Raw genomic sequence first — 26204 nt, 5'->3', positions numbered from 1 at the left:
GAAGATCCCTGGCAGGTAGAAATGGCGGAAACTTCAACCAAACGTAAGAGGTTTACTGTTCAAGAAAAAATTGCTGCGCTTGACAGAATAAAATCTGCAGTCACGCAAACCAAAGTGGCTAGAGACCTAGGACTGAATGAGTCTACAGTTCGCGGATGGAAAAAGGAGGAGGAGAAACTTCGTGATGCTGTTAAATCCATAGAAACAGCCGATGGACTGAAGCGTAATCGTTTGCATGAACCTAAAGACAGCCAGTTGGACAAAGCTGTTTTTCAGTGGTTTATCCAAGAAAGATCCGAAGGCATGCCTCTGTCTAGGCCCCATCTGCAAACGCAAGTCAAAAAGTTTCACAGCCAACGTCACGGCAATGCTTCAACCTCCTTCGCGGCAAGTAGTGGATGGCTAGATCGCTTTAAAAGGCGACATGGAATAAGGAAAACCGCTATATCAGGAGAGATACGGTCAGCTGACGATGAAGCTGCATGCTCGTACCCTGACCAGCTTCAGAAGATAATTGAAGATCGTGGCTATACCGCAGAACAGGTTTATAACTGCGATGAGACCGGACTGTGTTTCAAAATGCTACCGAATACCACTCTGGCCTGTAAGAATGACGAACAGCGTAAACAAGGATTTAAACAAATGAAAGACAGAGTGACAGTACTTTCTGTGTGAACCAAACTGGAAATCACAAACTGAAGCCACTTTGTATTGGCATGTTTAAATCGCCGCGGTGCTTCCACCATGTGAATATGGGTACTATGCCTTTTGCGTATGACTTTAGCAAAAATGCCTGGATGACTGCCAGTATTTTCGAAAGGTGGTTTCATCAACAGTTTGTACCAGAGGTCCGTAAAAACTTACGGCAACAAAGGTTGGATACAAAAGCTTTGTTGTTACTTGATAACTGCCCTGCACATCCCCCGGCCGATAGCATAATAAGCCGAGATGGAAAAATAAGGGTCAGCTACTTGCCCAAGAACACGACACCCAAAATACAGCCACTGGATCAAGGCATTATTGCAACCTTTAAGATGAACTTTCGGAAAACGCTGATACATCGAATAATCACAAGTGATGATTCAGTTATGTAATTTTTAAAGAAAATGAATCTAAAAGAAGTTTTTTATATTGGTGGCGAAGCGGTCACACAAATGTGCATTTCGAAATGTTGGCGAAACATAAGAGGTGCACATCCGGTGCCGGCTAACGTTGAAGTCGCCAGTGACAGTGAAGACGATGCTGACTTTGAGGGGTTTACGGAGGAAGAAGTCACCGCCGCCAATCTGTTATTTGCAAACTATGTGAATGAAGGCCTCACAGAACAGGAAATGGCCAATGCAGAACGAGTACTGGAACCGTTCCTTGATACGGAAAGTGGGGCTACAATTGACTCTTGGGTCGATGGGGACAGCAGCTGTCCTACTCATGAACATATGACGGACTCGGAAATCATTCAAAGCCTTAGCAGTGAAAATACTGATTTGGATACTACTGAAGACGATGAGGACGAGGAACCAGAGCCGCCACCAAAGATCACAGAGGCGCTGGTGGGATTACAAACAGGACTTAAATTTCTAGAGACAGAAAACATCGATTCAATTACAATCTTGCAATTAAAAAGAATCATTGAAATCGTCAAAAAGAAGAGATGCACTGAAACAGACAACCCTCGATAGTTTTTTTAAAAGTGTAATCTCAAGCTGTTTTTATTATGTACAGTACTGTATGTTTTTTGTTGTACAGGTGTTACATGAACACACAGTGCATTACACGGTTTTCACTTTAATTAGGAATTACAGCCCCATTGTTAATGTTCAAACAGCAATGTACAGTAACTGGAATGTTACATGTACTGTATAAAAGCAGTTGCGAGTTCAGGATGTGCTGTATCTACAGTGGATACTGTATGTGTTTGTGTGTTGAGCAAAAAGTTATTTAACGTTCAGTACTTTATTTACAGTATATGAGAAATGAACAACATGATAATTGGTGTTTTAAATACAGTACTTTATTGTAGAATGCATCAATAAAAGTGTTAATACTGTATAATTGTGCATTTTCTGTATTTTTTATTCTACTGCTGAGGTTTTAAACACACACCGACACACACACACCCACAATGACACTAACACACTTACACACACCCTTACACTAACACCCTTACACACACACACACACACAATGACACTAACACTAACACACACACAATGACACTAACACACTGAGACACACACTAACACACACACTGTCCGCCCATACAGTCTGTGTAGTGTTTAGTCATAGTCATGAACAGCGCATGTGCCTGGATGTGGAGAGCATTGCACATGGCTCATGTAAACAAAGCAGGGACGCCACAGTCTCTTCTTTGAAACCCGATCCCATGCACATGCGCAGTGAGATCCTAACACAGTAGTGATATGCTGGGCATTCCGAACACTGACAGACACCGGGAGCAGAGCTGGCAAATGCCAGGTAAGAGATTTGTGCGGTTGCCGCTGCCCCACTGGGTCTGGGAACGCTGGGAGAGTTCTCAGCTTTCCCTCCGGCGGACGTGGTAGCACTTAGCGGCGGCCATTTAAAAAAAAAAAATTGCGGTGGCCATTTTGTTTTTTGCAACCCCGTTACTAACGCGGTGGTCTCGGGTGGACCCCGAGGACCGCGCTATAACGGGGTTCAGCTGTAATATGAACTAGCAAATTTGGTTCCCTATATGGGTCAAGGACAGAGAAAAATAGATGCGTGACTGAAGTTATATACAAAAACAAATTAACTTTAAATAATATATATATGAAAATTATGTATATGTATATAAAGCAAACATGAAATCTATAATATGAATTATCAGATATAAACAATATGCATATTAATTAAAATCTATGGAAACTTAATTATTTAAAAAGGTGCAATGTACTGATAAGATGTTAATAAAATTAAATTATTAATATAATAAAATGAACTAATATTAAGAAACAGGTACATATATATCAATAAATATAAATAATGATATACTCAATAATAGTGAGTAAATACATTCACAAAGATTATAATATGAGAACCAAGTTTATTTTAGGAAATGCTTCAATTCCCAGTCCTGATTCATGCCCCTGGGTGCTAACGTCCCAAGGGCATAAATCCAGAACATCTCTCTACAATTCAGGAGGGCTTCTCTATCTCCTCCCCCAACATTAATACTTATGTGTTCTAGAGCACTATATGTGAATGTGCTAAGTGATCCTTGAGGACAGTTGGTAAAATGACGCTGCAGGGAATCTGTCATCATGTTTTTAATGCTTCTAATGTGTTCACCTATTCTAATTCTGAGTGTTCGGATAGTCCTGCCTATGTAACCACTCCCACACAGGCACATCTAAGCAAATAGATCACAAAGTTGGTATTACAGGTTATGAATGATTCTATCACATATTTATAATTTGTATACACATTCTTAATTGATTTAATTGGTGTATCATATCTGCAGAGACTGCAATCCCCACATTTAAAGAAGCCCGTAGGCCGATTTGACACATTATCCTTGGCTGAGCAGTATAAAGTAGGTGAAACATGACTGCCAATGGTCTTTGCCTTTTTAAAAACCATTTGGGGGTTGGATCTAGTGTAATGTTCCAAGTCTTTGTCTAATTTCAAGACTGCCCAATGTTTATGTAGGATAACCCTAATCTGCTCAGCCTGTTTAGAGAAAGTGGTCACAAAGAGTGGCATCTGGCTGGTTGCATCGTTCTGTGTACATTTTTCTTTTTGTATTGTGTTGTTTATTTAATTTGGCTTTAGCTAGGAGTACATTTCTATCTGTACATAATGCCTGTTCATAATGTACTCCTAGCTAAAGCCAAATTAAATAAACAACACAATACAAAAAGAAAAATGTACACAGAACGATGCAACCAGCCAGATGCCACTCTTTGTGACCACTTTCTCTAAACAGGCTGAGCAGATTAGGGTTATCCTACATAAACATTGGGCAGTCTTGAAATTAGACAGAGACTTGGAACATTACACTAGATCCAACCCCAAAATGGTTTTTAAAAAGGCAAAGACCATTGGCAGTCATGTTTCACCTACTTTATACTGCTCAGCCAAGGATAATGTGTCAAATCGGCCTACGGGCTTCTTTAAATGTGGGGATTGCAGTCTCTGCAGATATGATACACCAATTAAATCAATTAAGAATGTGTATACAAATTATAAATATGTGATAGAATCATTCATAACCTGTAATACCAACTTTGTGATCTATTTGCTTAGATGTGCCTGTGTGGGAGTGGTTACATAGGCAGGACTATCCGAACACTCAGAATTAGAATAGGTGAACACATTAGAAGCATTAAAAACATGATGACAGATTCCCTGCAGCGTCATTTTACCAACTGTCCTCAAGGATCACTTAGCACATTCACATATAGTGCTCTTGAACACATAAGTATTAATGTTGGGGGAGGAGATAGAGAAGCCCTCCTGAATTGTAGAGAGATGTTCTGGATTTATGCCCTTGGGACGTTAGCACCCAGGGGCATGAATCAGGACTGGGAATTGAAGCATTTCCTAAAATAAACTTGGTTCTCATATTATAATCTTTGTGAATGTATTTACTCACTATTATTGAGTATATCATTATTTATATTTATTGATATATATGTACCTGTTTCTTAATATTAGTTAATTTTATTTTTATTAATAATTTAATTTTATTAATATCTCCTTATCAGTACATTGCACCTTTCTAAATAATTAAGTTTCCATAGATTTTAATTAATATGCATATTGTTTATATCTGATAATTCATATTATAGATTTCATGTTTGCTTTATATACATATACATCATATATATATATATATTATTATTTAAAGTTAATTGGTTTTTGTATATAACTTCAGACACGCATCTATTTTTCTCTATGTCCTTGACCCATATAGGGAACCAAATTCGCTAGTTCATATTATTTTGTGTTTTACTCAATGTTATTGTTTTTACCTTATGTCTTTGTTTCAATGTTGTTTGCAATTGTATTACATCTGCTCTCTATAGTCTGTACAGTATCCCCCGTCCACACGGGACGCACCTTCCATTCTAGATAGTGGATTGGAAGAGGGCTCCACCAATAAGAGTACTCCATAGGTTTTTCACGCCAAATCTACACTGTCGTCGGCATTTGGAGGCGGGGGATTCTCTATAAGACAGGGAGTTTGATCAGACGCGAATCTACTCTTTGAAAAAGGGCGTTTGCCTGAAACGCGTCAGAGTGTGTCTCTTTCCCCGTTACTATGTTGCTCAATAAATAATTTTTAACCTCATCAGCATCGGTGCTGGCCCCGTTTTTGCAGCTGTGCACCGCTTCCAAACCTTGGATTTCTTCTAGTGTTAAAAAGGGACTGTACTTTTCATGAGGACTTTTGCTATTGGAAGCGTCTGCAAGACACTGAAGATCAACTGGATTACGGTTGAGAAGGGCGTGCCAGTTAAGGATTACTGATGGGAAGATGTTTCAGTAACATGTCACTGGTCCACTCACCTGTAGTTTTCAATATTTACATAGTCATTCTCTTTCTTTGTCAGGAGGTGTTTGATTAAACCTTCTCTCTGCCCAGACTGTGTGCTCGGCACAAACAGTTTCCGCATGCTGTTGGTCATTTTTGGCTGTTCCCATCCAGGTGCCTCTCTTGGGAGCCTGGAAAACAGGTAGGGCTGTTAGAAAACCCCAATCTGTTAATAAAGAGGTACACCAACAAAAAAAAAAGCAGACTGTACTTATGTTTATAACTTAAAAGGGTCTGTGGGAACTACCTCTTAAGTGAGGAGAGTGCACACAGCATGCCGGAGGTCATTCAAAGCCAAGCGCTACTGATTTAGCCCAATCCTGTAGGTCAGATGTTATCGCTAGCAATTCATTGTAAGTCAGGGCTAAATCAAAGTGCTCCAAACCAAAAGGGAAATTCAGGAGGCATCAGACGTAGCGAATTAAAACAAAGACTAGCGATTGGTTATGTGACCGCACTTTGGCATTAACCCATTTCAATGCTGAGCCGTAGCCCTCGGCCAGCAGGAAATATGCCAAAATCCAACATCACTGCTTTTACATGACATGCGAGGAGTGCTGCATTTCATTGCGCGTGCGGAAACATTAAGCCGGCCGGCGCCGCGGTGAAAGGCATTTCCAGGTCGTTACTTACGGCTTGTGTAATGGGAGAGGTGGGGGAGGAGGTTCTCGGCGAGTTCCCGGCTGCTGGTTCTGCATGTTTCTTTTCCTTTCCAGATTCATCGAGCTAAAATTATCCTCAAACCCCAAATCTCCTGAGACAAGAAACCAGGGATAAAAAAAAAAAAAAAAGTTACTTGCTACAATATTGGCAGTTAATGTGACCGTTACAATGTACTTGGGCAGGACTCCAGTCCCCAAGGGCCACCAACAGGTCAGGTTTTAAGGACATCCCTGCTTCAGTATAGTTGGCTGAATCAGTGGCTTGGGAGATCCTTAAAACCTGACCCGTTAGTGGCCCTTGAGGACTGGAGTTGGTCTTTCAAACATTTCCATACGTTCCTGAGAAAAAGTGAGGAGCCGGCAAGTTTCAGGCTCCCAATGTGTGGGTCACAGCCGCTTAACCTGAAATTACACCCAGCATGGTTCTTCACATGAGCGATATTGCTTTTAGTTGCTTAAATGCTTTGCTTAATGTCAGTTATTCTTCTTGAAATTAGTTTACACTAATTACAGAAAGGCACAACAGGCGAGAGCTGGTATATTAGCAGCTAGCACCTTCTAAGGCTGCGTCCATAGAAGGACAAGCGGCGCTGAACCGCGAGGACGCTCCTCGCTGAGCCCCGGCATCTTCAATGAGGATGTCTTTAGAGGGGGCTCACGCGAGCGTCCGCAGGCGTGCTGAGGAGTTGATTATTCAGGCGACAGCCAAAGCTGTTTTCCAGCGTGCCGTCGGCTGAAAACATTCAATCAGCGCGAAGCAGCGTCAACGTAACGGCGCCGTGACGTTGACGTCGGTGCGTCGCGGGCGATTGGCCCAGCGACGTCACTGCCCCGCCTCACGATCACGCCCGCTTGCTCGCCTGCATGTGCATGAAATCGCACAGGCTTCAGCAGGCGAGCCTCAGCGTCAGCGCGGTTCAGCACTGCTCCCATCTCTATGGACGCAGCCTTAGGCTGCGGTCCCCGTGGCTGTGTGCACAAGCACCGGCCCCCCAGTCACTCAGGGCCGAGTACATGCGTCGGCGCACATTCAGCAGCCGCGCTGTATTGCAAGATTCCACACACACAAAAAAAGTGTGTGTGGAACTTGCGACGGAGCCGTGGCCACGCCCCCGCTGACGGTTCAGCCAATGCCCGAACCAGCCTCGTGAGGTCATGGCCACACCCCCGCAAACCCCCCTGCCACGCCCCCTCCCGTCCCCCTGCCGGGCGCGCGTGCACTGGGACCGCAGCCTAAGGCTACGACCCCAGTGTCAGCTGCTGCACGTGCGCCTGGCGGGGCGTGTATGGGTGTAAGCCACGATGTGGGGTGGTGGTGGGGGGGAGGGGGTGCGGCCATGATGTCACTCGGCTGGTTCACCCTCATTGACTGAACCGCCACCGTGACGTAGCCAGCGCTCCGTCGCCACTAGCAAAATTCTTGTCTTTGCAAAAAATGTGCCGGGGCGCGCAACGTGCCGGGGCGCGCAACGTGCCGGGGCGCGCAACGTGCCGGGGCGCGCAACGTGCCGGGGCGCGCAACGTGCCGGGGCGCGCAGGCAGCTACAGTGGCCGGCCCTGTAGAGGGCCGTACCTTCTGTTCGCCGCGCATGCGCAGACACTGGGGACTCTCTTTATGTAGCTATGAGGAGGTATTGGTGCTAGCGGCTGTGCATCCCTGCATGTTACAGGTATGCAGAGGATAAGCCGCTATTCTGTACCTGTAAATTAATATACTTTGTATAACAATTTAGATGCGGTGCTTCTGTTAAAGATTAAGCTGCCTTTTCATAAACCCAAGACCCAATAGCTAAAACGTCACTTTTGACTTAAACATTTACACTAAAATGTGCAATTCTAGCAGGCGGCTTGGTCCTGCAGAAATTTAGATATTATTATTATTAATATTATTAAGTAATAATAAACCCCCCCCCCCCCTGGTTTGTCCCGTGCACCCATACCGTCCTGACCTGCCTCAGCCAAAGCATCGTCCCGGGACAAACCCCGCAGACTCCCGCCGAAGCATCGCTCAGCACCCCCAGGCAAAAACCCCGCAACCTCCCGCCGAAGCATCACTCAGCCAGCACCCCCCCTCCCCCGGCACAAACCACGTAACCTTCCGCCCAAGCATCGCTCAGCCAGCCCCCCGTCATAAACCCTGCAGCCTCCCGCCCAAGCATCGCTCAGCCAGCAACCCCACCCCCTCGGCACAAACCCCGCAGACTCCCGCCCAAGCATCGCTCAACCGCCCCCCCCCCCCGCATCGCTCAGCACACCCCCACCCCTTGTACCCGGCAACAACCCCGCAACCTCCCGCCAAAGCATCACTCAGCACCAACCCCGCAGCCTCCCGCCCAAGCATCGCTCAGCACAAACCCCGCAGCCTCCCGCCCAAGCATCGCTCAGCACAAACCCCGCAGCCTCCCGCCCAAGCATCGCTCAGCACAAACCCCGCAGCCTCCCGCCCAAGCATCACTCAGCACAAACCCCGCAGCCTCCCGCCCAAGCATCGCTCAGCACCAACCCCGCAGCCTCCCGCCCAAGCATCACTCAGCACAAACCCCGCAGCCTCCCGCCCAAGCATCGCTCAGCACAAACCCCGCAGCCTCCCGCCCAAGCATCGCTCAGCACAAACCCCGCAGCCTCCCGCCCAAGCATCCCTCAGCACAAACCCCGCAGCCTCCCGCCCAAGCATCGCTCAGCACAAACCCCGCAGCCTCCCGCCCAAGCATCGCTCAGCACAAACCCCGCAGCCTCCCGCCCAAGCATCGCTCAGCACAAACCCCGCAGCCTCCCGCCCAAGCAACGCTCAGCACAAACCCCGCAGCCTCCCGCCCAAGCATCGCTCAGCACAAACCCCGCAGCCTCCCGCCCAAGCATCGCTCAGCCAACACAACCCCCCCCCCCCCGGCACAAACCCCGCAGCCTCCCGCCCAAGCATCGCTCAGCACAAACCCCGCAGCCTCCTGCCCAAGCATCGCTCAGCACAAACCCCGCAGCCTCCCGCCCAAGCATCACTCAGCATCAACCGGCACAAACCCCGCAGCCTCCCGCCCAAGCATCGCTCAGCACAAACCCCGCAGCCTCCCGCCCAAGCATCGCTCAGCACCAACCCCGCAGCCTCCCGCCCAAGCATCACTCAGCACAAACCCCTCAGCCTCCCGCCCAAGCATCACTCAGCACAAACTCCGCAGCCTCCCGCCCAAGCATCGCTCAGCACAAACCCCGCAGCCTCCCGCCCAAGCATCGCTCAGCACAAACCCCGTAGCCTCCCACCCAAGCATCACTCAGCATCAACCGGCACAAACCCCGCAGCCTCCCGCCCAAGCATCGCTCAGCACAAACCCCGCAGCCTCCCGCCCAAGCATCGCTCAGCACAAACCCCGCAGCCTCCCGCCCAAGCATCGCTCAGCACAAACCCCGCAGCCTCCCGCCCAAGCATCGCTCAGCACAAACCCCGCAGCCTCCCGCCCAAGCATCACTCAGCACAAACTCCGCAGCCTCCCGCCCAAGCATCGCTCAGCACAAACCCCGCAGCCTCCCGCCCAAGCATCGCTCAGCACAAACCCCGCAGCCTCCCGCCCAAGCATCGCTCAGCACAAACCCCGCAGCCTCCCGCCCAAGCATCACTCAGCATCAACCGGCACAAACCCCGCAGCCTCCCGCCCAAGCATCGCTCAGCACAAACCCCGCAGCCTCCCGCCCAAGCAGCGCTCAGCACAAACCCCGCAGCCTCCCGCCCAAGCATCGCTCAGCACAAACCCCGCAGCCTCCCGCCCAAGCATCGCTCAGCACAAACCCCGCAGCCTCCCGCCCAAGCATCGCTCAGCACAAACCCCGCAGCCTCCCGCCCAAGCATCGCTCAGCCAACACAACCCCCCCCCCCCGGCACAAACCCCGCAGCCTCCCGCCCAAGCATCGCTCAGCACAAACCCTGCAGCCTCCCGCCCAAGCATCGCTCAGCCAACACAACCCACCCCCCCCCCCGGCACAAACCCCGCAGCCTCCCGCCCAAGCATCGCTCAGCACAAACCCCGCAGCCTCCCGCCCAAGCATCGCTCAGCACAAACCCCGCAGCCTCCCGCCCAAGCATCGCTCAGCACAAACCCCGCAGCCTCCCGCCCAAGCATCGCTCAGCACAAACCCCGCAGCCTCCCGCCCAAGCATCGCTCAGCACAAACCCCGCAGCCTCCCGCCCAAGCATCGCTCAGCACAAACCCCGCAGCCTCCCGCCCAAGCAGCGCTCAGCACAAACCCCGCAGCCTCCCGCCCAAGCATCGCTCAGCCAACACAACCCCCCCCCCCCCCCCCGGCACAAACCCCGCAGCCTCCTGCCCAAGCATCGCTCAGCACAAACCCTGCAGCCTCCCGCCCAAGCATCGCTCAGCCAACACAACCCACCCCCCCCCCCGGCACAAACCCCGCAGCCTCCCGCCCAAGCATCGCTCAGCACAAACCCCGCAGCCTCCCGCCCAAGCATCGCTCAGCACAAACCCCGCAGCCTCCCGCCCAAGCATCGCTCAGCACAAACCCCGCAGCCTCCCGCCCAAGCATCGCTCAGCACAAACCCCGCAGCCTCCCGCCCAAGCATCGCTCAGCCAACACAACCCCCCCCCCCGGCACAAACCCCGCAGCCTCCCGCCCAAGCATCGCTCAGCCAACACAAAGGCACAAACCCCGCAGCCTCCCGCCCAAGCAAGCATCGCTACGCCGGCACCACACCCCCCGGCAAAAACCTTGCAGCCTCCCGCCCAAGCTTCGCTCATCGCCCCCCCCCCCCAGCCTACCGCCCAAGCATCGCTCAGACCCCCCACCACCCGGGCAGAAACCCCGCAGCCTCCCGCCCAAGCATCGCTCAGCCAGCACACCCCCCCCCCCCCACCGGCACAAACCCCGCAGCCTCCCGCCCAAGCATCGCTCAGCCAGCACACCCCCCCCCCACCGGCACAAACCACGCAGCCTCCCACCCAAGCATCGCCCAGCAACCCCCCGCCCCCGGCACAAACAAGGCAGCCTCCCACCCAAGCATCGCTCAGCACCCCCCGCCCCACCCTCCAGCCCAACCATCGCGCAGCCACACCCCCAAAAGCATCGCCCAGCAACCCCACCCGGCACAAACCCCACAGCCTCCTGCCCAAGCATCGCCCAGCACCAACCGGCACAAACCCCGCAGCCTCCCGCCCAAGCATCGCTCAGCCAGCACCCCCCCCCCCCCCACCGGCACAAACCACGCAGCCAACCGCCCAAGCATCGCTCAGCCAGCACACCCCCCCCCCCCCCCGGCACAAACCCCACAGCCTCCTGCCCAAGCATCGCCCAGCACCAACAGGCACAAACCCCGCAGCCTCCCGCCTAAGCATCGCTCAGCACCAACCGGCACAAACCCCGCAGCCTCCCGCCCAAGCATCACTCAGCACCAACCGGCACAAACCCCGCAGCCTCCCGCCCAAGCATCGCTCAGCACCAACCGGCACAAACCCCGCAGCCACCCGCCCAAGCATCGCTCAACACCAACCGGCACAAACCCTGCAGCCTCCCGCCCAAGCATCACTCAGCACCAACAAGCACAAACCCCGCAGCCTCCCGCCCAAGCATCGCCCAGCACCAACCGGCACAAACCCTGCAGCCTCCCGCCCAAGCATCGCCCAGCACCAACCGGCACAAACCCCACAGCCTCCCGCCCAAGCATCACTCAGCACCAACCGGCACAAACCCCGCAGCCTCCCGCCCAAGCATCGCTCAGCACAAACCCCGCAGCCTCCTGCCCAAGCATCGCTCAGCACCAACCGGCACAAACCCCGCAGCCTCCCGCCCAAGCATCGCTCAGCACAAACCCCGCAGCCTCCCTCCCAAGCATCGCTCAGCACAAACGCCGCAGCCTCCCGCCCAAGCATCACTCAGCACCAACCGGCACAAACCCCGCAGCCTCCCGCCCAAGCATCACACAGCACCAACCGGCACAAACCCTGCAGCCTCCCGCCCAAGCATCACTCAGCACCAACCGGCACAAACCGGCACAAACCCCGCAGCCTCCCGCCCAAGCATCACTCAGCACCAACCGGCACAAACCCCGCAGCCTCCCGCCCAAGCATCACTCAGCACCAACCGGCACAAACCACGCAGCCTCCCGCCCAAGCATCACTCAGCACCAACCGGCACAACCCCGCAGCCTCCCGCCCAAGCATCACTCAGCACCAACCGGCACAAACCCCGCAGCCTCCCGCCCAAGCATCACTCAGCACCAACCGGCACAAACCCCGCAGCCTCCCGCCCAAGCATCACTCAGCACCAACCGGCACAAACCCCGCAGCCTCCCGCCCAAGCATCGCTCAGCACCAACCGGCACAAACCTTCCAGCCTCCCGCCCAAGCATCGCTCAGCACAAACCCCGCAGCCTCCCGCCCAAGCATCGCTCAGCACAAACCCCGCAGCCTCCCGCCCAAGCATCACTCAGCACCAACCGGCACAAACCCCGCAGCCTCCCGCCCAAGCATCGCTCAGCACAAACCCCGCAGCCTCCCGCCCAAGCATCACTCAGCACAAACCCCGCAGCCTCCCGCCCAAGCATCGCTCAGCACAAACCCCGCAGCCTCCCGCCCAAGCATTGCTCAGCACAAACCCCGCAGCCTCCCGCCCAAGCATCGCTCAGCACAAACCCCGCAGCCTCCCGCCCAAGCATCGCTCAGCACAAACCCCGCAGCCTCCCGCCCAAGCATCGCTCAGCACAAACCCCGCAGCCTCCCGCCCAAGCATCACACAGCACCAACCGGCACAAACCCCGCAGCCTCCCGCCCAAGCATCACACAGCACCAACCGGCACAAACCCCGCAGCCTCCCGCCCAAGCATCACTCAGCACCCCCCCGGCACAAACCCCGCAGCCTCCCGCCCAAGCATCACTCAGCACCAACCGGCACAAACCCCGCAGCCTCCCGCCCAAGCATCACTCGGCACCAACCGGCACAAACCCCGCAGCCTCCCGCCCAAGCATCGCTCAGCACCAACCGGCACAAACCCCGCAGCCTCCCGCCCAAGCATCGCTCAGCACAAACCCCGCAGCCACCCGCCCAAGCATCGCTCAGCACAAACCCCGCAGCCTCCCGCCCAAGCATCGCTCAGCACAAACCCCGCAGCCTCCCGCCCAAGCATCACTCAGCACCAACCGGCACAAACCCTGCAGCCTCCAGCCCAAGCATCACTCAGCACCAACCGGCACAAACCCTGCAGCCTCCCGCCCAAGCATCACTCATCACCAACCGGCACAAACCCCGCAGCCTCCCGCCCAAGCATCGCTCAGCACCAACCGGCACAAACCCCGCAGCCTCCCGCCCAAGCATCGCTCAGACCCCCCCCCGGCACAAACCACGCAGCCTCCTGCCCAAGCATCGCTAAGCCAGAAAACCCCCCCGGCACAAACCCCGCAGCCTCCCGCCCAAGCATCGCTCAGCACAAACCCCGCAGCCTCCCGCCCAAGCATCGCTCAGCACAAACCCCGCAGCCTCCCGCCCAAGCATCGCTCAGCACAAACCCCGCAGCCTCCCGCCCAAGCATCGCTCAGCACAAACCCCGCAGCCTCCCGCCCAAGCATCGCTCAGCACAAACCCCGCAGCCTCCCGCCCAAGCATCGCTCAGCACAAACCCCGCAGCCACCCGCCCAAGCATCGCTCAGCACAAACCCTGCAGCCTCCCGCCCAAGCATCGCTCAGCACAAACCCCGCAGCCTCCCGCCCAAGCATCGCTCAGCACAAACCCCGCAGCCTCCCGCCCAAGCATCACTCAGCACAAACCCCGCAGCCTCCCGCCCAAGCATCGCTCAGCACAAACCCCGCAGCCTCCCGCCCAAGCATCGCTCAGCACAAACTCCGCAGCCTCCCGCCCAAGCATCGCTCAGCACAAACCCCGCAGCCTCCCGCCCAAGCATCGCTCAGCACAAACCCCGCAGCCTCCCGCCCAAGTATCGCTCAGCACAAACCCCGCAGCCTCCCGCCCAAGCATCGCTCAGCCAACACAACCCCCCCCCCCCCCGGCACAAACCCTGCAGCCTCCCGCCCAAGCATCGCTCAGCACCAACCGGCACAAACCCCGCAGCCTCCCGCCCAAGCATCACTCAGCACCAACCGGCACAAACCCCGCAGCCTCCCGCCCAAGCATCGCTCAGACCCCCCCCGGCACAAACCACGCAGCCTCCTGCCCAAGCATCGCTAAGCCAGAAAACCCCCCCGGCACAAACCCCGCAGCCTCCCGCCCAAGCATCGCTCAGCACAAACCCCGCAGCCTCCCGCCCAAGCATCGCTCAGCACAAACCCCGCAGCCTAGCGCCCAAGCATCGCTCAGCACAAACCCCGCAGCCTCCCGCCCAAGTATCGCTCAGCACAAACCCCGCAGCCTCCCGCCCAAGCATCGCTCAGCACAAACCCCGCAGCCTCCCGCCCAAGCATCGCTCAGCACAAACCCCGCAGCCTCCCGCCCAAGCATCGCTCAGCACAAACCCCACAGCCTCCCGCCCAAGTATCGCTCAGCACAAACCCCGCAGCCTCCCGCCCAAGCATCGCTCAGCCAACACAACCCCCCCCCCCCCGGTACAAACCCCGCAGCCTCCCGCCCAAGCATCGCTCAGCACAAACCCCGCAGCCTCCCGCCCAAGCATCGCTCAGCACAAACCCCGCAGCCTCCCGCCCAAGTATCGCTCAGCACAAACCCCGCAGCCTCCCGCCCAAGCATCGCTCAGCACAAACCCTGCAGCCTCCCGCCCAAGCATCGCTCAGCACAAACCCCGCAGCCTCCCGCCCAAGCATCGCTCAGCACAAACCCCGCAGCCTCCCGCCCAAGCATCGCTCAGCACAAACCCCGCAGCCTCCCGCCCAAGCATCGCTCAGCACAAACCCTGCAGCCTCCCGCCCAAGCATCGCTCAGCACAAACCCCGCAGCCTCCCGCCCAAGCATCGCTCAGCACCAACCGGCACAAATCCTGCAGCCTCCCGCCCAAGCATCGCTTAGCACCAACCGGCACAAACCCCGCAGCCTCCCGCCCAAGCATCGCTCAGCACAAACCCCGCAGCCTCCCGCCCAAGCATCGCTCAGCACAAACCCCGCAGCCTCCCGCCCAAGCATCGCTCAGCACAAACCCCGCAGCCTCCCGCCCAAGCATCGCTCAGCACAAACCCCGCAGCCTCCCGCCCAAACATCGCTCAGCACAAACCCCGCAGCCTCCCGCCCAAGCATCGCTCAGCACCAACCCCGCAGCCTCCCGCCCAAGCATCGCTCAGCACAAACCCCGCAGCCTCCCGCCCAAGCATCGCTCAGCACAAACCCCGCAGCCTCCCGCCCAAGCATCGCTCAGCACCAACCCCGCAGCCTCCCGCCCAAGCATCGCTCAGCACAAACCCCGCAGCCTCCCGCCCAAGCATCACTCAGCATCAACCGGCACAAACCCCGCAGCCTCCTGCCCAAGCATCGCTCAGCACAAACCCTGCAGCCTCCCGCCCAAGCATCGCTCAGCACCAACCCCGCAGCCTCCCGCCCAAGCATCACTCCGCATCAACCGGCACAAACCCCGCAGCCTCCCGCCCAAGCATCGCTCAGCACAAACCCCGCAGCCTCCCGCCCAAGCATCGCTCAGCACAAACCCCGCAGCCTCCCGCCCAAGCATCACTCAGCACAAACCCCGCAGCCTCCCGCCCAAGCATCGCTCAGCACAAACCCCGCAGCCTCCCGCCCAAGCATCACTCAGCATCAACCGGCACAAACCCCGCAGCCTCCCGCCCAAGCAGCGCTCAGCACAAACCCCGCAGCCTCCCGCCCAAGCAGCGCTCAGAACCAAACCCGCAGCCTCCCGCCCAAGCATCGCTCAGCACCAACCCCGCAGCCTCCCGCCCAAGCATCACTCAGCATCAACCGGCACAAACCCCGTAGCCTCCCGCCCAAGCATCGCTCAGCACAAACCCCGCAGCCTCCCGCCCAAGCATCGCTCAGCACAAACCCCGCAGCCTCCCGCCAAAGCATCGCTCAGCCCAAACCCCGCAGCCTCCCGCCCAAGCATCACTCAGCACCAACCGGCACAAACCCCGCAGCCTCCCGCCCAAGCATCGCTCAGCCAACACAACCCCCCCCCCGGCACAAACCCCGCAGCCTCCCGCCAAAGCATCGCTCAGCCCAAACCCCGCAGCCTCCCGCCCAAGCATCGCTCAGCCAACACAACCCCCCCCCCCCCCGGCACAAACCCCGCAGCCTCCCGCCCAAGCATCGCTCAGCACAAACCCCGCAGCCTCCCGCCCAAGCATCGCTCAGACCCCCCCCGGCACAAACCACGCAGCCTCCTGCCCAAGCATCGCTAAGCCAGAAAACCCCCCCGGCACAAACCCCGCAGCCTCCCGCCCAAGCATCGCTCAGCACAAACCCCGCAGCCTCCCGCCCAAGCATCGCTCAGCACAAACCCCGCAGCCTCCCGCCCAAGCATCGCTCAGCACAAACCCCGCAGCCTCCCGCCCAAGTATCGCTCAGCACAAACCCCGCAGCCTCCCGCCCAAGCATCGCTCAGCACAAACCCCGCAGCCTCCCGCCCAAGCATCGCTCAGCACAAACCCCGCAGCCTCCCGCCCAAGCATCGCTCAGCACAAACCCCACAGCCTCCCGCCCAAGTATCGCTCAGCACAAACCCCGCAGCCTCCCGCCCAAGCATCGCTCAGCCAACACAACCCCCCCCCCCCCGGTACAAACCCCGCAGCCTCCCGCCCAAGCATCGCTCAGCACAAACCCCGCAGCCTCCCGCCCAAGCATCGCTCAGCACAAACCCCGCAGCCTCCCGCCCAAGTATCGCTCAGCACAAACCCCGCAGCCTCCCGCCCAAGCATCGCTCAGCACAAACCCTGCAGCCTCCCGCCCAAGCATCGCTCAGCACAAACCCCGCAGCCTCCCGCCCAAGCATCGCTCAGCACAAACCCCGCAGCCTCCCCGCCCAAGCATCGCTCAGCACAAACCCTGCAGCCTCCCGCCCAAGCATCGCTCAGCACAAACCCCGCAGCCTCCCGCCCAAGCATCGCTCAGCACCAACCGGCACAAATCCTGCAGCCTCCCGCCCAAGCATCGCTTAGCACCAACCGGCACAAACCCCGCAGCCTCCCGCCCAAGCATCGCTCAGCACAAACCCCGCAGCCTCCCGCCCAAGCATCGCTCAGCACAAACCCCGCAGCCTCCCGCCCAAGCATCGCTCAGCACAAACCCCGCAGCCTCCCGCCCAAGCATCGCTCAGCACAAACCCCGCAGCCTCCCGCCCAAACATCGCTCAGCACAAACCCCGCAGCCTCCCGCCCAAGCATCGCTCAGCACCAACCCCGCAGCCTCCCGCCCAAGCATCGCTCAGCACAAACCCCGCAGCCTCCCGCCCAAGCATCGCTCAGCACAAACCCCGCAGCCTCCCGCCCAAGCATCGCTCAGCACCAACCCCGCAGCCTCCCGCCCAAGCATCGCTCAGCACAAACCCCGCAGCCTCCCGCCCAAGCATCACTCAGCATCAACCGGCACAAACCCCGCAGCCTCCCGCCCAAGCATCGCTCAGCACAAACCCTGCAGCCTCCCGCCCAAGCATCGCTCAGCACCAACCCCGCAGCCTCCCGCCCAAGCATCACTCCGCATCAACCGGCACAAACCCCGCAGCCTCCCGCCCAAGCATCGCTCAGCACAAACCCCGCAGCCTCCCGCCCAAGCATCGCTCAGCACAAACCCCGCAGCCTCCCGCCCAAGCATCGCTCAGCACAAACCCCGCAGCCTCCCGCCCAAGCATCGCTCAGCACAAACCCCGCAGCCTCCCGCCCAAGCATCACTCAGCATCAACCGGCACAAACCCCGCAGCCTCCCGCCCAAGCAGCGCTCAGCACAAACCCCGCAGCCTCCCGCCCAAGCAGCGCTCAGAACCAAACCCGCAGCCTCCCGCCCAAGCATCGCTCAGCACAAACCCCGCAGCCTCCCGCCCAAGCATCACTCAGCATCAACCGGCACAAACCCCGTAGCCTCCCGCCCAAGCATCACTCAGCATCAACCGGCACAAACCCCGTAGCCTCCCGCCCAAGCATCGCTCAGCACAAACCCCGCAGCCTCCCGCCCAAGCATCGCTCAGCACAAACCCCGCAGCCTCCCGCCAAAGCATCGCTCAGCCCAAACCCCGCAGCCTCCCGCCCAAGCATCACTCAGCACCAACCGGCACAAACCCCGCAGCCTCCCGCCCAAGCATCGCTCAGCCAACACAACCCCCCCCCCCCCCGGCACAAACCCCGCAGCCTCCCGCCAAAGCATCGCTCAGCCCAAACCCCGCAGCCTCCCGCCCAAGCATCGCTCAGCCAACACAACCCCCCCCCCCCCCGGCACAAACCCCGCAGCCTCCCGCCCAAGCATCGCTCAGCACAAACCCCGCAGCCTCCCGCCCAAGCATCGCTCAGCACAAACCCCGCAGCCTCCCGCCCAAGCATCGCTCAGCACAAACCCCGCAGCCTCCCGCCCAAGTATCGCTCAGCACAAACCCCGCAGCCTCCCGCCCAAGCATCGCTCAGCACAAACCCCGCAGCCTCCCGCCCAAGCATCGCTCAGCACAAACCCCGCAGCCTCCCGCCAAGCATCACTCAGCATGAACCGGCACAAACCCCGCAGCCTCCCGCCCAAGCATCGCTCAGCACAAACCCCGCAGCCTCCCGCCCAAGCATCGCTCAGCAAAACCCCGCAGCCTCCCGCCCAAGCATCGCTCAGCACAAACCCCGCAGCCTCCCGCCCAAGCATCACTCAGCACCAACCGGCACAAACCCCGCAGCCTCCCGCCCAAGCATCACACAGCACCAACCGGCACAAACCCCGCAGCCTCCCGCCCAAGCATCACTCAGCACCAACCGGCACAAACCCCGCAGCCTCCCGCCCAAGCATCACTCAGCACCAACCGGCACAAACCCCGCAGCTTCCCGCCCAAGCATCGCTCAGCACCCCCCGGCACAAACCCCGCAGCCTCCCGCCCAAGCATCGCTCAGCACAAACCCCGCAGCCACCCGCCCAAGCATCGCTCAGCACAAACCGGCACAAACCCCGCAGCCTCCCGCCCAAGCATCACTCAGCACCAACCGGCACAAACCCCGCAGCCTCCCGCCCAAGCATCACTCAGCACCAACCGGCACAACCCCGCAGCCTCCCGCCCAAGCATCACTCAGCACCAACTGGCACAAACCCCGCAGCCTCCCGCCCAAGCATCACTCAGCACCAACCGGCACAAACCCCGCAGCCTCCCGCCCATGCATCACTCAGCACCAACCGGCACAAACCCCGCAGCCTCCCGCCCAAGCATCGCTCAGCACCAACCGGCACAAACCCCGCAGCCTCCCACCCAAGCATCGCTCAGCACAAACCCCGCAGCCACCCGCCCAAGCATCGCTCAGCACAAACCCCGCAGCCTCCCGCCCAAGCATCGCTCAGCACAAACCCCGCAGCCTCCCGCCCAAGTATCGCTCAGCACAAACCCCGCAGCCTCCCGCCCAAGCATCGCTCAGCACAAACCCCGCAGCCTCCCGCCCAAGCATCGCTCAGCACAAACCCCGCAGCCTCCCGCCCAAGCATCGCTCAGCACAAACCCCACAGCCTCCCGCCCAAGTATCGCTCAGCACAAACCCCGCAGCCTCCCGCCCAAGCATCGCTCAGCCAACACAACCCCCCCCCCCCCGGTACAAACCCCGCAGCCTCCCGCCCAAGCATCGCTCAGCACAAACCCCGCAGCCTCCCGCCCAAGCATCGCTCAGCACAAACCCCGCAGCCTCCCGCCCAAGTATCGCTCAGCACAAACCCCGCAGCCTCCCGCCCAAGCATCGCTCAGCACAAACCCTGCAGCCTCCCGCCCAAGCATCGCTCAGCACAAACCCCGCAGCCTCCCGCCCAAGCATCGCTCAGCACAAACCCCGCAGCCTCCCGCCCAAGCATCGCTCAGCACAAACCCCGCAGCCTCCCGCCCAAGCATCGCTCAGCACAAACCCTGCAGCCTCCCGCCCAAGCATCGCTCAGCACAAACCCCGCAGCCTCCCGCCCAAGCATCGCTCAGCACCAACCGGCACAAATCCTGCAGCCTCCCGCCCAAGCATCGCTTAGCACCAACCGGCACAAACCCCGCAGCCTCCCGCCCAAGCATCGCTCAGCACAAACCCCGCAGCCTCCCGCCCAAGCATCGCTCAGCACAAACCCCGCAGCCTCCCGCCCAAGCATCGCTCAGCACAAACCCCGCAGCCTCCCGCCCAAGCATCGCTCAGCACAAACCCCGCAGCCTCCCGCCCAAACATCGCTCAGCACAAACCCCGCAGCCTCCCGCCCAAGCATCGCTCAGCACCAACCCCGCAGCCTCCCGCCCAAGCATCGCTCAGCACAAACCCCGCAGCCTCCCGCCCAAGCATCGCTCAGCACAAACCCCGCAGCCTCCCGCCCAAGCATCGCTCAGCACCAACCCCGCAGCCTCCCGCCCAAGCATCGCTCAGCACAAACCCCGCAGCCTCCCGCCCAAGCATCACTCAGCATCAACCGGCACAAACCCCGCAGCCTCCCGCCCAAGCATCGCTCAGCACAAACCCTGCAGCCTCCCGCCCAAGCATCGCTCAGCACCAACCCCGCAGCCTCCCGCCCAAGCATCACTCCGCATCAACCGGCACAAACCCCGCAGCCTCCCGCCCAAGCATCGCTCAGCACAAACCCCGCAGCCTCCCGCCCAAGCATCGCTCAGCACAAACCCCGCAGCCTCCCGCCCAAGCATCGCTCAGCACAAACCCCGCAGCCTCCCGCCCAAGCATCGCTCAGCACAAACCCCGCAGCCTCCCGCCCAAGCATCACTCAGCATCAACCGGCACAAACCCCGCAGCCTCCCGCCCAAGCAGCGCTCAGCACAAACCCCGCAGCCTCCCGCCCAAGCAGCGCTCAGAACCAAACCCGCAGCCTCCCGCCCAAGCATCGCTCAGCACAAACCCCGCAGCCTCCCGCCCAAGCATCACTCAGCATCAACCGGCACAAACCCCGTAGCCTCCCGCCCAAGCATCGCTCAGCACAAACCCCGCAGCCTCCCGCCCAAGCATCGCTCAGCACAAACCCCGCAGCCTCCCGCCAAAGCATCGCTCAGCCCAAACCCCGCAGCCTCCCGCCCAAGCATCACTCAGCACCAACCGGCACAAACCCCGCAGCCTCCCGCCCAAGCATCGCTCAGCCAACACAACCCCCCCCCCCCCCGGCACAAACCCCGCAGCCTCCCGCCAAAGCATCGCTCAGCCCAAACCCCGCAGCCTCCCGCCCAAGCATCGCTCAGCCAACACAACCCCCCCCCCCCCCCCGGCACAAACCCCGCAGCCTCCCGCCCAAGCATCGCTCAGCACAAACCCCGCAGCCTCCCGCCCAAGCATCGCTCAGCACAAACCCCGCAGCCTCCCGCCCAAGCATCGCTCAGCACAAACCCCGCAGCCTCCCGCCCAAGTATCGCTCAGCACAAACCCCGCAGCCTCCCGCCCAAGCATCGCTCAGCACAAACCCCGCAGCCTCCCGCCCAAGCATCGCTCAGCACAAACCCCGCAGCCTCCCGCCAAGCATCACTCAGCATGAACCGGCACAAACCCCGCAGCCTCCCGCCCAAGCATCGCTCAGCACAAACCCCGCAGCCTCCCGCCCAAGCATCGCTCAGCAAAACCCCGCAGCCTCCCGCCCAAGCATCGCTCAGCACAAACCCCGCAGCCTCCCGCCCAAGCATCACTCAGCACCAACCGGCACAAACCCCGCAGCCTCCCGCCCAAGCATCACACAGCACCAACCGGCACAAACCCCGCAGCCTCCCGCCCAAGCATCACTCAGCACCAACCGGCACAAACCCCGCAGCCTCCCGCCCAAGCATCACTCAGCACCAACCGGCACAAACCCCGCAGCTTCCCGCCCAAGCATCGCTCAGCACCCCCCGGCACAAACCCCGCAGCCTCCCGCCCAAGCATCGCTCAGCACAAACCCCGCAGCCACCCGCCCAAGCATCGCTCAGCACAAACCGGCACAAACCCCGCAGCCTCCCGCCCAAGCATCACTCAGCACCAACCGGCACAAACCCCGCAGCCTCCCGCCCAAGCATCACTCAGCACCAACCGGCACAACCCCGCAGCCTCCCGCCCAAGCATCACTCAGCACCAACTGGCACAAACCCCGCAGCCTCCCGCCCAAGCATCACTCAGCACCAACCGGCACAAACCCCGCAGCCTCCCGCCCATGCATCACTCAGCACCAACCGGCACAAACCCCGCAGCCTCCCGCCCAAGCATCGCTCAGCACCAACCGGCACAAACCCCGCAGCCTCCCGCCCAAGCATCGCTCAGCACCAACCGGCACAAACCCCGCAGCCTCCCACCCAAGCATCGCTCAGCACAAACCCCGCAGCCACCCGCCCAAGCATCGCTCAGCACAAACCCCGCAGTCTCCCGCCCAAGCATCACTCAGCACCAACCGGCACAAACCCCGCAGCCTCCCACCCAAGCATCGCTCAGCACAAACCCCGCAGCCACCCGCCCAAGCATCGCTCAGCACAAACCCCGCAGCCTCCCGCCCAAGCATCACTCAGCACCAACCGGCACAAACCCCGCAGCCTCCCGCCCAAGCATCACTCAGCACCAACCGGCACAAACCCCGCAGCCTCCCACCCAAGCATCGCTCAGCACAAACCCCGCAGCCACCCGCCCAAGCATCGCTCAGCACAAACCCCGCAGCCTCCCGCCCAAGCATCACTCAGCACCAACCGGCACAAACCCCGCAGCCTCCCGCCCAAGCATCACTCAGCACCAACCGGCACAAACCCCGCAGCCTCCCACCCAAGCATCGCTCAGCACAAACCCCGCAGCCTCCCGCCCAAGCATCGCTCAGCACAAACCCCGCAGCCTCCCGCCCAAGCATCGCTCAGCACAAACCCCGCAGCCTCCCGCCCAAGCATCGCTCAGCACAAACCCCGCAGCCTCCCGCCCAAGCATCGCTCAGCACAAACCCCGCAGCCACCCGCCCAAGCATCGCTCAGCACAAACCCTGCAGCCTCCCGCCCAAGCATCGCTCAGCACAAACCCCGCAGCCTCCCGCCCAAGCATCGCTCAGCACAAACCCCGCAGCCTCCCGCCCAAGCATCGCTCAGCACAAACCCCGCAGCCTCCCGCCCAAGCATCGCTCAGCACAAACCCCGCAGCCTCCCGCCCAAGCAGCGCTCAGAACCAACCCCGCAGCCTCCCGCCCAAGCATCGCTCAGCACCAACCCCGCAGCCTCCCGCCCAAGCATCACTCAGCACCAACCGGCACAAATCCTGCAGCCTCCCGCCCAAGCATCGCTTAGCACCAACCGGCACAAACCCCGCAGCCTCCCGCCCAAGAATCGCTCAGCACAAACCCCGCAGCCTCCCGCCCAAGCATCGCTCAGCACAAACCCCGCAGCCTCCCGCCCAAGCATCGCTCAGCACAAACCCCGCAGCCTCCCGCCCAAGCATCGCTCAGCACAAACCCCGCAGCCTCCCGCCCAAGCATCGCTCAGCACAAACCCCGCAGCCTACCGCCCAAACATCGCTCAGCACAAACCCCGCAGCCTCCCGCCCAAGCATCGCTCAGCACCAACCCCGCAGCCTCCCGCCCAAGCATCACTCAGCATCAACCGGCACCAACCCCGCAGCCTCCCGCCCAAGCATCGCTCAGCACAAACCCCGCAGCCTCCCGCCCAAGCATCGCTCAGCACAAACCCTGCAGCCTCCCGCCCAAGCATCGCTCAGCACAAACCCCGCAGCCTCCCGCCCAAGCATCGCTCAGCACAAACCCCGCAGCCTCCCGCCCAAGCATCACTCAGCACAAACCCCGCAGCCTCCCGCCCAAGCATCGCTCAGCACAAACCCCGCAGCCTCCCGCCCAAGCAGCGCTCAGAACCAACCCCGCAGCCTCCCGCCCAAGCATCGCTCAGCACCAACCCCGCAGCCTCCCGCCCAAGCATCACTCAGCATCAACCGGCACAAACCCCGCAGCCTCCCGCCCAAGCATCGCTCAGCACAAACCCCGCAGCCTCCCGCCCAAGCATCGCTCAGCACAAACCCCGCAGCCTCCCGCCCAAGCATCGCTCAGCACAAACCCCGCAGCCTCCCGCCCAAGCATCACTCAGCACAAACCCCGCAGCCTCCCGCCCAAGCATCGCTCAGCACAAACCCCGCAGCCTCCCGCCCAAGCATCGCTCAGCACAAACCCCGCAGCCTCCCGCACAAGCATCACTCAGCACAAACCCCGCAGCCTCCCGCCCAAGCATCGCTCAGCACCAACCCCGCAGCCTCCCGCCCAAGCATCGCTCAGCACAAACCCCGCAGCCTCCCGCCCAAGCATCGCTCAGCACAAACCCCGCAGCCTCCCGCCCAAGTATCGCTCAGCACAAACCCCGCAGCCTCCCGCCCAAGCATCGCTCAGCACAAACCCCGCAGCATCCCGCCCAAGCATCGCTCAGCACAAACCCCGCAGCCTCCCGCCCAAGCATCGCTCAGCCCAAACCCCGCAGCCTCCCGCCCAAGTACCGCTCAGCACAAACCCCGCAGCCTCCCGCCCAAGCATCGCTCAGCCAACACAACCCCCCCCCCCCCGGCACAAACCCCACAGCCTCCCGCCCAAGCATCGCTCAGCACAAACCCCGCAGCCTCCCGCCCAAGCATCGCTCAGCACAAACCCCGCAGCCTCCCGCACAAGCATCGCTCAGCACAAACCCCGCAGCTTCCCGCCCAAGCATCGCTCAGCACAAACCCCGCAGCCTCCCGCCCAAGTATCGCTCAGCACAAACCCCGCAGCCTCCCGCCCAAGCATCGCTCAGCACAAAACACGCAGCCTCCCGCCCAAGCAGCGCTCAGAACCAACCCCGCAGCCTCCCGCCCAAGCATCGCTCAGCACCAACCCCGCAGCCTCCCGCCCAAGCATCACTCAGCATCAACCGGCACAAACCCCGCAGCCTCCCGCCCAAGCATCGCTCAGCACAAACCCCGCAGCCTCCCGCCCAAGCATCGCTCAGCACAAACCCCGCAGCCTCCCGCCCAAGCATCGCTCAGCACAAACCCCGCAGCCTCCCGCCCAAGTATCGCTCAGCACAAACCCCGCAGCCTCCCGCCCAAGCATCGCTCAGAACAAACCCCGCAGCCTCCCGCCCAAGCATCGCTCAGCACAAACCCCGCAGCCTCCCGCCCAAGCATCGCTCAGCCCAAACCCCGCAGCCTCCCGCCCAAGTATCGCTCAGCACAAACCCCGCAGCCTCCCGCCCAAGCATCGCTCAGCCAACACAACCCCCCCCCCCCCCCCCCGGCACAAACCCCGAAGCCTCCCGCCCAAGCATCGCTCAGCACAAACCCCGCAGACTCCCGCCCAAGCATCGCTCAGCACAAACCCCGCAGCCTCCCGCCCAAGCATCGCTCAGCACAAACCCCGCAGCCTCCCGCCCAAGTATCGCTCAGCACAAACCCCGCAGCCTCCCGCCCAAGCATCGCTCAGCACAAACCCCGCAGCCTCCCGCCCAAGCATCGCTCAGCACAAACCCCGCAGCCTCCCGCCCAAGCATCGCTCAGCACAAACCCCGCAGCCTCCCGCCCAAGCATCGCTCAGCACAAACCCCGCAGCCTCCCGCCCAAGCATCGCTCAGCACAAACCCCGCAGCCTCCCGCCCAAGCAGCGCTCAGAACCAACCCCGCAGCCTCCCGCCCAAGCATCGCTCAGCACTAACCCCGCAGCCTCCCGCCCAAGCATCGCTTAGCACCAACCGGCACAAACCCCGCAGCCTCCCGCCCAAGCATCGCTCAGCACAAACCCCGCAGCCTCCCGCCCAAGCATCGCTCAGCACAAACCCCGCAGCCTCCCGCCCAAGCATCGCTCAGCACAAACCCCGCAGCCTCCCGCCCAAGCATCGCTCAGCACAAACCCCGCAGCCTCCCGCCCAAGCATCGCTCAGCACAAACCCCGCAGCCTCCCGCCCAAGCATCGCTCAGCACAAACCCCG

At 59.8% G+C, this 26204-nt stretch overlaps 1 protein-coding gene across 4 annotated transcripts in view; it reads right to left on the bottom strand.

The window, feature by feature from the left end:
- OCRL (OCRL inositol polyphosphate-5-phosphatase) overlaps nucleotides 1-26204 on the bottom strand; it is a 96737-nt gene that overhangs the window by 32312 nt on the left and 38221 nt on the right. For all 4 annotated transcript variants that reach the window (XM_075572820.1, XM_075572821.1, XM_075572822.1 and 1 more), the window contains 2 exons: nucleotides 6191-6311; nucleotides 5533-5688 (listed from right to left, as the gene is read on the bottom strand). In XM_075572820.1, coding sequence (XP_075428935.1) covers nucleotides 5533-5688; nucleotides 6191-6311 — 277 coding nt within the window. The remainder of the gene's footprint in view (nucleotides 1-5532; nucleotides 5689-6190; nucleotides 6312-26204) is intronic.

This window comes from Ascaphus truei, chromosome 16 (assembly GCF_040206685.1).
Source record: "Ascaphus truei isolate aAscTru1 chromosome 16, aAscTru1.hap1, whole genome shotgun sequence".
Classification (NCBI taxonomy): Eukaryota; Metazoa; Chordata; class Amphibia; order Anura; family Ascaphidae; genus Ascaphus; species Ascaphus truei.
This window is presented reverse-complemented; position numbering and strand designations above follow the sequence as displayed.